Source organism: Carcharodon carcharias, chromosome 36 (assembly GCF_017639515.1).
Source record: "Carcharodon carcharias isolate sCarCar2 chromosome 36, sCarCar2.pri, whole genome shotgun sequence".
In the NCBI taxonomy this organism is placed as follows: domain Eukaryota; kingdom Metazoa; phylum Chordata; class Chondrichthyes; order Lamniformes; family Lamnidae; genus Carcharodon; species Carcharodon carcharias.
Window position 1 is genome coordinate 9,498,641 of NC_054502.1, and position 10,885 is coordinate 9,509,525.

A 10,885-nucleotide genomic window follows, 5' to 3' on the forward strand; every position below is an offset into this window, starting at 1 on the left:
GAGGGGAACTCGCAAGGGGGGTGGGTGTTTCCACAGGTCTGCTCCCCGTGTCCTTCCCGGTGCACTTTCGGAAGTGCAGCCAATGCCGTATCGTTGGAAAAGGCAGCAGCTAATTCGCGCACAGCAAGATCCCACAAAACAGCAATGTAATTATTACCCAGGCAATCTAGTTATTTGGCGATATTTATTGATAAATATTGACGTTGGCCGGGGCGGGTGGGGAGCTACCCCCACCACCCCCGCTCCGCTTCCAATAGCGGCCGTGTGATCTTTTACACCCGCCCGAGAGGGCAGACGGGGCCCTCGGGTTAACGCCTCCTCGTTCAAGTTGCGCCTCTGACAGTGCAGCACTGTCTCAGCAACGACGCTGGGCCTTTTAGGCCTGGATTAGGGGGGCTCAGCTCTCTGGAGCGGGACTCGATCCCACAACCTTCTGGCTCCGATGAGCGAGAGAGAGAGAGAGAGAGAGAGAGAGAGCGCTGCCACCCGTGCAAGACGCTGGAGTCCAGTCTGTGCGTGCAAGCCTCCTGAAAAGCTGGAAGGCTACAGATAACGGGCAAGAGTCACCTCCTCTCGCACGCTCCAAATCCATTCGGAGTGTCCCCTTTAACACACTCTCAGCTGAAGGAACAATGCTGCAATAAACATTCAGCCAGCAGGTGGCAGCTTAACACTTCGAGCTCAGTCACCCTCACTGACGTGTGAAAACAGTCTGTAAGTCACATCACGTTTAACAACCCCCTGTCCGTGACATAGAGAAATTTCACAGCCCTCCCTGCAATGACGAGGATGTCCCGGTTAAACTTGATCCTGGTGCTGATCGTTGAGGGGAGGATACAGTCCATCCAGGGCTCCAGGAAGAACTCCACAGCCCATCTCCAGGCACTGCTTCACTTCGCCAAGGACGTCAGGAAGGAATTTCCCTGAGACCTCAGTTTAGTGTCAGCCGAAAGAGGGCATCTCCGACAGTGCGGCACTCCCTCAGTACTGACTGTCTGACAGTGCGGCACTCCCTCAGTACTGACTGTCTGACAGTGCGGCACTCCCTCAGTACTGACTGTCTGACAGTGCGGCACTCCCTCAGTACTGACTGTCTGACAGTGCGGCACTCCCTCAGTACTGACTGTCTGACAGTGCGGCACTCCCTCAGTACTGACTGTCTGACAGTGCGGCACTCCCTCAGTACTGACTGTCTGACAGTGCGGCACTCCCTCAGTACTGACTGTCTGACAGTGCGGCACTCCCTCAGTACTGACCCTCCAACAGTGCAGCACTCCCTCAGTACTGACCCTCCGACAGTGCGGCACTCCCTCAGTACTGACCCTCCGACAGTGCGGCACTCCCTCAGCACTGACCCTCCGACAGTGCGGCACTCCCTCAGCACTGACCCTCCGACACTGCGGCACTCCCTCACTACTGACCCTCCGACAGTGCGGCGCACCCTCAGTACTGACCCTCCGACAGTGCGGCACTCCCTCAGTACTGACCCTCCGACAGTGCGGCACTCCCTCAGTACTGACCCTCCGACAGTGCGGCACTCCCTCAGTACTGACCCTCCGACAGTGCAGCACTCCCTCAGTACTGACCCTCCGACAGTGCGGCACTCCCTCAGTACTGACCCTCCGACAGTGCGGCACTCCCTCAGTCCTCTCCCTCCGACAGTGCTGCACTCCCTCAGCACTGACCCTGGGATGGTGCAGCGCTCCCTCCATACTAGCCCTCAGGCATGTAACGTATACTACAAAGTACTAAGAAATCACGGCACAGAAACAGGCCATTCAACCCTTCTGCCTCGTGCTGGTTTTTCCACTCCACACGAGCCTTCTCCCACCCCCTCTTCTCCCCCCATCATCATATCCTTCTATTCCTTTCTCCCTCATGTGTTTATCCAGCTTCCCCCACTTCAATCCATCTCTGTGATTCACCTCGACCACTCCCCGTGGGAGCGAGTCCCACATTCTCCCCACTCCCCGTGGGAGCAAGTCCCACATTCTCCCCACTCCCCGCGGGGGCGAGTCCCACATTCTCCCCACTCCCCGCGGGAGCGAGTCCCACATTCTCCCCACTCCCCGCGGGAGCGAGTCCCACATTCTCCCCACTCCCCGCGGGAGCGAGTCCCACATTCTCCCCACTCCCCGCGGGAGCGAGTCCCACATTCTCCCCACTCCCCGCGGGAGCGAGTCCCACATTCTCCCCACTCCCCGCGGGAGCGAGTCCCACATTCTCCCCACTCCCCGCGGGAGCGAGTCCCACATTCTCCCCACTCCCCGCGGGAGCGAGTCCCACATTCTCCCCACTCCCCGCGGGAGCGAGTCCCACATTCTCCCCGCTCCCCGCGGGAGCGAGTCCCACATTCTCCCCGCTCCCCGCGGGAGCGAGTCCCACATTCTCCCCACTCCCTGGGTAAAGATGTTTTTCCTGAATTCCCCATCGGGTTTATTAGTGACCGTCTCATGTCGATGGCCCCCCTAGTTCTGGCCTCCCTCCCCACCCTTCCCCCACCTTCCCACAAGTGGAAACATCTCTACGTCGACCCTACTGAGCCCCTTTCATAAATTTAAAGACCTCAACCAGGTCACCCCCTCAGCCTTCTCTTTTCTAGAGAAAAGAGCCCTGGGCCTGTTCAATCTTAACTGCTCGATATAACCTCTGTGTTCCGCAGCCGCTCTGGTCAAACCTTTTGTTTCACTTTCTCCCAATGCCTCTGTAACTTCCTCATAATAGACTCCGAGGTTTGTTCAGCAGCTTCAAGTGTGGTCTGACCATTGTTCAGTGTGGCGCGCCGCCCTATAGGAAGGATGTGAGCACATTGGAGAGAGTGCAGGAGAGGTTTATGAGAATGGTTTCCAGGGATGAGACACTTCGGCTGTGAGGTTAGATTGGGAGAGGCTCGGACTGTTCTCCTTGGAGAGAAGGCAGCTGAGAGGAGATTTGACAAGAGATGCTCAAAATCCACGAGGGGGCTGGACAGAGTAGATAAGGGAGAAGCTGTTCCCGCTCGTAAAAGGATCGAGAACGAGAGGGCACAGGTTTAAAGTGATTTGCAAAAGAAGCAATTGTGAGGTGAGAAATAACTTCTTCGCACAGCGAGTGGTTCGGGTCTGGAATGCACTGCCTGGAAGTGTGGTGGAGGCAGGTTCAATCGAGGCATCCGAGAGGGCGTTAGGTGATTATTTGAATAGAAACGGTGTGCAGGGGGTACGGGGAAAAGGCAGACGGGGCTATGGCGCTAGGTCATAATGCTGAGGCGGAGAGGCGGTGCTGACACGATGGGCTGAATGGCCTCCTCCTGTGCCATTCGAATTCTGTGATTAGAAGCTTAACACCAGCGCCCTTGCTTTTCGATTTGGTTTCTAATTCTGACCTCAGGACAGCCTTGTGTGGTCGGAGAATCCCACCCCACACCTCAATGTCTGCCAGCGCCTGCGATGTGCTCCAAGCTGTGCGCCAACCCACCAGGTCCCCCCAGACCCCCGGCCCTTAATGCCGTCACCTTGGTCCGATTCTACCCCCTCCCCCACCCCCCTACCCGGCCTTTTGGGTTGTCGGTTTCTTTGCTGGGGGCGCGCGGGGCGATTGTTTCGTTTTGACGGTTGTTTTTCGTCTCTTTGGCTTGCAGAGCACCCAGGAGCTGACCAGCTCCCAGGCCACGCAGTCGCTGACCACCCCCGTGGTCTCGGTCGCCACGCCCAGCTTGCTGCCGCAGGGGCTGCAGTACTCCGCCATGCACACGGCGTACAACACAGGTGAGTGTGCGGGGGTCAGTAACTGTCGGGGTCACGTGGGCTTGTATCCCGGTATCCCGCAGGCGTGCCTAAGGACCGGGAAGCATTGATTCCCCTGCTGTTAAAGTCTTTGTTGAACCAGCTCGTCAGCGCACACGCCAAGCCCAGTCCTGCCTGATCCGAGATTCACAGACGTGAGCCTCAAACCTCCATAAAGCTCTCTGCCTCGCTCTCCCCTCCTTAAAACCGACCTCTTCAAAGAAGCATAAGCAGATGGGGACAGGAGGAGGCCATTCAGCCCCTCGAGCCTATTCCACCGCTATTCAATGAGATCATGCCTGAGCTGAAACCTAACTCCCACCTACCCACCTTCACCCCATATCCCTTAATACCTTTGCTCAGCAAAAATATATCGATCTCAGATTTAAAATGAACGATGGTCGGTGCATCGATTGCTACTGACGGAAGGGGATGCCAAATCTCTACTAACCTTTGTGTGTCGGAATGTTTCCTAACTTCATTCCTGAAAGGTCTGGTTCCCAAGTTTAGTCTCTGCCCTCATTCCTCAACCCCACCCCCCGCAAAACCAGCAGGATCTACCCTAACGGGTTCCCCTGATATCTTTATGTGGGAGATGGTGGTATAGTGGGTAATGTCACTAGGCTAGTAACCCAGACTCCCAGGCTAATGCTCTGGGGGACGTGGGTTCAAATCCCACCACGGCAACCGGTGGACTTCAAATTCAATTAATAAAATCTGGAATTGAAAAGCGAGTCTCAGTGATGGGAATCAAGGCAACCATCATGGATTGTCGTCAAAAACCCATCTGGTTCATTAATGCCCCTTTAGGGAAGGGAAATCTGCTGCCCTCACCCGGTCTGGTCCTACATGTGACTCCAGACCCACAGCCATGTGGTTGAGTCTTAACTGCCCCTCCGAAATGGCCGAGCGAGGCCACTCAGTTCAAGGGGGCAATTAGGGACGGGCAGCAAAATGCTGGGCCTTGCCCGGCGACACCCACATCCCTTGAAAGAATAAACAGGCCCCCACCACCCCCCCCCCCACCCCAATAACCTTTCAAATTGCGGGGAATTTAACCCCAGCTTGTGTGTCATCTCTCCCGGTGAGTTTGGGTATCATTCCGGTAAAACGACACTCTCTCCGAGCCCCGTGTATCTTGTCGAAAGTGTTCACAGTAACTCAGGGTGCGGAAACTCTTAACCAGGAGTTTCTGCAGCCGGAGTATGACTTCTACCTCCCCTGGTGTTCTGGTCCTTGAGATATAAAGGCCATTCTCTGGACCTCTGACCTTAGTGATGCGATGAACATGTGGCTGATCCCCTGGTCACCTGTGCTAACATCTCCCTCTGGGGCTCGGGGTCAAATTTTTGTCTGATTTTCGCTCCTGTGAGGTTTTTTGCTGCGTGAAGGGTGCTATACAAATGCAGTTGCTGGCTGTTGCCACCTGGGCATTCTCAGAAGAAGCAACGGTTGCCATGGATGCACCTGTATCTTGTCACGATGCCCCTGGCAGCAGCAGCTGCTTTAAAATGTGTTCACTCCGTTCGCTGTGGGTTCCTCTTTCAGACTATCAGCTCACCAGTGCCGATCTATCTGCTCTGCAATCGTTTAATTCACCTGGAGGGCTGTCGCTAGGCAACGTAACGACTTGGCAGCAGTTGGCACCAGCGACACTTAGCAACCTCTTGTGAGTACAGGATTCATGCAGACTGGGGGTGTTGGTGCTGAGTGGAAGTGGGGGTTGGGGAAGAGACTGGCATCACTGGGCACACTGACACTAATAGGGAACTGGCCACAACGCTGCTTAATGGGGACAGTGTAGAGGGAGCTTTACTCTGTATCTAACCCCGTGCTGTACCTGTCCTGGGAGTGTTTGATGGGGACAGTGTAGAGGGATCCTTACTCTGTATCTAACCCCGTGCTGTACCTGTCCTGGGAGTGTTTGATGGGGACAGTGTAGAGGCCTGTACCTGTCCTGGGAGTGTTTGATGGGGACAGTGTAGAGGGAGCTTTACTCTGTATCTAACCCCGTGCTGTACCTGTCCTGGGAGTGTTCGATGGGGACAGTGTAGAGGGAGTTTACTCTGTATCTAACCCCGTGCTGTACCTGATCTGGGACTGTTTGATGGGGACAGTGTAGAGGGAGCTTTACTCTGTATCTAACCCCGTGCTGTACCTGTCCTGGGAGTGTTTGATGGGGACAGTGTAGAGGGAGCTTTACTCTGTATCTAACTCCGTGCTGTACCTCCCTGGGAGTGTTTGATGGGGACAGTGTAGAGGGAGCTTTACTCTGTATCTAACCCCGTGCTGTACCTGTCCTGGGAGTGTTTGATGGGGACAGTGTAGAGGGAGTTTACTCTGTATCTAACCCCGTGCTGTACCTGTCCTGGGAGTGTTTGATGGGGACAGTGTAGAGGGAGTTTACTCTGTATCTAACCCCGTGCTGTACCTGCCCTGGGAGTGTTTGATGGGGACAGTGTAGAGGGAGTTTACTCTGTATCTAACCCTGTGCTGTACCTGTCCTGGGAGTGTTTGATGGGGACAGTGTAGAGGGAGTTTACTCTGTATCTAACCCTGTGCTGTACCTGTCCTGGGAGTGTTTGATGGGGACGGTGTAGAGGGAGTTTACTCTGTATCTAACCCTGTGCTGTACCTGTCCTGGGAGTGTTTGATGCGGACAGTGTAGAGGAAGCTTTACTCTGTATCTAACCCCATGCTGCACCTGTCCTGGGAGTGTTTGATGGGGACAGTGTAGAGGGAGCTTTACTCTGTATTTAACCCCGTGCTGTACCTGTCCTGGGAGTGTTTAATGGGGACAGTGTAGAGGGAGCTTTACTCTGTATCTAACCCCGTGCTGTACCTGTCCTGGGAGTGTTTGATGGGGTCAGTGTAGAGGGAGCTTTACTCTGTATCTAACCCCGTGCTGTACCTGTCCTGGGAGTGTTTGATGGGGACAGTGTAGAGAGAGCTTTACTCTGTATCTAACCCCGTGCTGTACCTGTCCTGGGAGTGTTTGATGGGGACAGTGTAGAGGGAGCTTTACTCTGTATCTAACCCCGTGCTGTACCTGTCCTGGGAGTGTTTGATGGGGACAGTGTAGAGGGAGTTTACTCTGTATCTAACCCTGTGCTGTACCTGTCCTGGGAGTGTTTGATGGGGACAGTGTAGAGGGAGATTTACTCTGTATCTAACTCCGTGCTGTACCTGTCCTGGGAGTGTTTGATGGGGACCCTGTTTGGAGAGTTGGGGGACAGTGTAGGGGGAGTTTACTCTGTATCTAACCCCGTGCTGTACCTGTCCTGGGAGTGTTTGATGGGGACAGTGTAGGGGGAGTTTACTCTGTATCTCACCCCGTGCTGTACCTGTCCTGGGAGTGTTTGATGGGGACAGTGTGGAGGGAGCTTTACTCTGTATCTAACCCTGTGCTGTCCCTGTCCTGGGAGTGTTTGTTGGGCACATTGTAGAGGAAGCTTTACTCTGTATCTAACCCCGTGCTGTACCTGTCCTGGGAGTGTTTGATGGGGACAGTGTGGAGGGAGCTTTACTCTGTATCTAACCCCGTGCTGTACCTGTCCTGGGAGTGTTTGATGGGGACAGTGTAGAGGGAGATTTACTCTGTATCTAACCCTGTGCTGTACCTGTCCTGGGAGTGTTTGATGGGGACAGTGTAGAGGGAGTTTACTCTGTATCTAACCCTGTGCTGTACCTGTCCTGGGAGTGTTTGATGGGCACAGTGTAGAGGAAGCTTTACTCTGTATCTAACCCTGTGCTGTACCTGTCCTGGGAGTGTTTGATGGGGACAGTGTGGAGGAAGCTTTACTCTGTATCTAACCCCGTGCTGTACCTGTCCTGGGAGTGTTTGATGGGGACAGTGTAGAGGGAGTTTACTCTGTATCTAACCCCGTGCTGTACCTGTCCTGGGAGTGTTTGATGGGGACAGTGTAGAGGGAGATTTACTCTGTATCTAACCCCGTGCTGTACCTGTCCTGAGAGTGTTTGATGGGGACAGTGTAGAGGGAGCTTTACTCTGTATCTAACCCCGTGCTGTACCTGTCCTGGGAGTGTTTGATGGGGACCATGTAGAGGGAGCTTTACTCTATATCTAACCCTGTGCTGTACGTGTCCTGGGAGTGTTTGATGGGGACAGTGTAGAGGGAGCTTTACTCTGTATCTAACCCCGTGCTGTACCTGTCCTGGGAGTGTTTGATGGGGACAGTGTAAAGGGAGATTTACTCTGTATCTAACCCCATGCTGTACCTGTCCTGTGAGTGTTTGATGGGGACAGTGTAGAGGAAGCTTTACTCTGTATCTAACCCCGTGCTGTACCTGTCCTGGGAGTGTTTGATGGGGTCAGCGTAGAGGGAGCTTTACTCTGTATCTAACCCCGTGCTGTACCTGTCCTGGGAGTGTTTGATGGGGACAGTGTAGAGTTAGCTTTACTCTGTATCTAACCCTGTGCTGTACCTGTCCTGGGAGTGTTTGATGGGGACAGTGTAAAGGGAGATTTACTCTGTATCTAACCCTGTGCTGTACCTGTCCTGGGAGTGTTTGATGGGGACAGTGTAAAGGGAGATTTACTCTGTATCTAACCCCGTGCTGTACCTGTCCTGGGAGTGTTTGATGGGGTCAGCGTAGAGGGAGCTTTACTCTGTATCTAACCCCGTGCTGTACCTGTCCTGGGAGTGTTTGATGGGGACAGTGTAGAGTTAGCTTTACTCTGTATCTAACCCTGTGCTGTACCTGTCCTGGGAGTGTTTGATGGGGACAGTGTAAAGGGAGATTTACTCTGTATCTAACCCTGTGCTGTACCTGTCCTGGGAGTGTTTGATGGGGACAGTGTAGAGGGAGTTTACTCTGTATCTAACCCCGTGCTGTACCTGTCCTGGGAGTGTTTGATGGGGACAGTGTAGAGGGAGTTTACTCTGTATCTAACCCCGTGCTGTACCTGTCCTGGGAGTGTTTGATGGGGACAGTGTAGAGGGAGTTTACTCTGTATCTAACCCTGTGCTGTACCTGTCCTGGGAGTGTTTGATGGGGACAGCGTGGAGGGAGCTTTACTCTGTATCTAACCCAGTTCTGTACTTGTCCTGGGAGTGTTTGATGGGGACAGTGTAGAGGGAGCTTTACTCTGTATCTAACCCTGTGCTGTACCTGTCCTGGGAGTGTTTGATGGGGACAGTGTAGAGGGAGCTTTACTCTGTATCTAACCCCGTGCTGTACCTGTCCTGGGAGTGTTTGATGGGGACAGTGTAGAGGAAGCTTTACTCTGTATCTAACCCCGTGCTGTACCTGTCCTGGGAGTGTTTGATGGGGACAGTGTAGAGGAAGCTTTACTCTGTTTCTAACCACCTGCTGTACCTGTCCTGGGAGTGTTTGATGGGGACAGTGTAGAGGGAGCTTTACTCTGTATCTAACCCCGTGCTGTACCTGTCCTGGGAGTGTTTGATGGGGACGGTGTAGAGGGAGCTTTACTCTGTATCTAACCCCGTGCTGTTACTGTCCTGGGAGTGTTTGATGGGGACAGTGTAGAGGGAGCTTTAGTCTGTATCTAACCCCGTGCTGTACCTGTCCTGGGAGTGTTTGATGGGGACGGTGTAGAGGGAGCTTTACTCTGTATCTAACCCCGTGCTGTTACTGTCCTGGGAGTGTTTGATGGGGACAGTGTAGACGGAGGTTGTGAAAGGCACAATGTGGACCTAACCCTTTCTTTGCTTCCTGACAGCCTTGGCCCCGGGAACCAGTTACCTCAGGTCTCCACGCTGACGGTGGGCAGCCAGGATGTGCATGTGAAGTCGGAGCCAGTCTCCCCGACCCGTGACCGCACCACCCCCTCGGGCCTCCTGCAGCAGACGCACCCCCAGGACACGGGCAGGTCTCCAGTGGACAGCTTGAGCAGCAACAGCAGCTCCTTCGAGGGGAGCGAGCGAGACGAGACGCGGGATTACATTGTGCCCATCGGACCCATGAGGGTGGCAGGGGAGGAGGTGGAGAACCCCTCAGTCAAGCGGATGCGCATGGACACCTGGGTCACCTAACGGCGCTTTCTAGCCCCTCCCCGCTACTGCCCCCTCTCCCCCCCACACCCCCCCCCACGCCCCCCCCACGCCCCGCACCCCCAACCCCCTCCCCCAGCTGCCCTCTGAAAGGTGGGGCTTTGCCCGAGAGAAGGAGGGAGAGAAGGGGCTGTAACTTTCACTGCTGCCCCGTGATGCCAGGGAGGGTGAACAGCCCGAGATCCATCCCGACCCAACACCACGTCCTTCACCCCTAATGTAACCGCTGACGTCCAGGCCTTTTCACATGCCTCTTGTCTTCAACCAAAGTGTTGCTGTCCTGATTCCTACCCCAGCCCCCCACTCTCCACCCACCACTGACCCACCCCCAGGTACCCCAGTCCCCCACCCACCACCGACCCACTGACCCACCCCCAGGTACCCCAGTCCCCCACTCTCCACTCCCACTGACCCACCCCCAGGTACCCCAGCCCCCCACTCTCCACTCCCACTGACCCACCCCCAGGTACCCCAGTCCCCCACTCTCCACCCACCACTGACCCACCCCCAGGTACCCCAGCCCCCCACTCTCCACCCACCACTGACCCACCCCCAGGTACCCCAGTCCCCCACTCCCACTGACCCACCCCCAGGTACCCCAGCCCCCCACTCTCCACCCACCACTGACCCACCCCCAGGTACCCCAGCCCCCCACACCCACTGACCCACCCCCAGGTACCCCAGCCCCCCACTCTCCACCCACCACTGACCCACCCCCAGGTACCCCAGTCCCCCACTCCCACTGACCCACCCCCAGGTACCCCAGCCCCCCACTCTCCACCCACCACTGACCCACCCCCAGGTACCCCCAGTCCCCCACTCTCCACCCACCACTGGACCCACCCCCAGGTACCCCAGCCCCCCACTCTCTCACTGACCCACCCCCCAGGTACCCCAGTCCCCCTCTCCACCCACCACTGACCCACCCCCAGGTACCCCAGCCCCCCCACTCCCACTGACCCACCCCCAGGTACCCCAGTCCCCCCTCTCCACCCACCACTGACCCACCCCCAGGTACCCCAGCCCCCACCCACCACCCGACCCCCCAGACCACCCCAGGTCCCAGCTCACCACCCACCACTGACC

General features: G+C 55.7%; 1 protein-coding gene across 4 annotated transcripts in view; it reads left to right on the top strand.

Annotated features, from left to right (window-relative positions):
• Positions 1-9,822, top strand: part of LOC121272929 (myocyte-specific enhancer factor 2D homolog) — a 217,166-nt gene extending 207,344 nt beyond the window's left edge. For all 4 annotated transcript variants that reach the window (XM_041179803.1, XM_041179805.1, XM_041179806.1 and 1 more), the window contains exons 8-10: positions 3,620-3,746; positions 5,313-5,433; positions 9,469-9,822. In XM_041179803.1, coding sequence (XP_041035737.1) covers positions 3,620-3,746; positions 5,313-5,433; positions 9,469-9,781 — 561 coding nt within the window. In that variant the 3' untranslated portion in view covers positions 9,782-9,822. The remainder of the gene's footprint in view (positions 1-3,619; positions 3,747-5,312; positions 5,434-9,468) is intronic.
• The last annotated feature ends 1,063 nt before the right edge of the window (positions 9,823-10,885 follow it).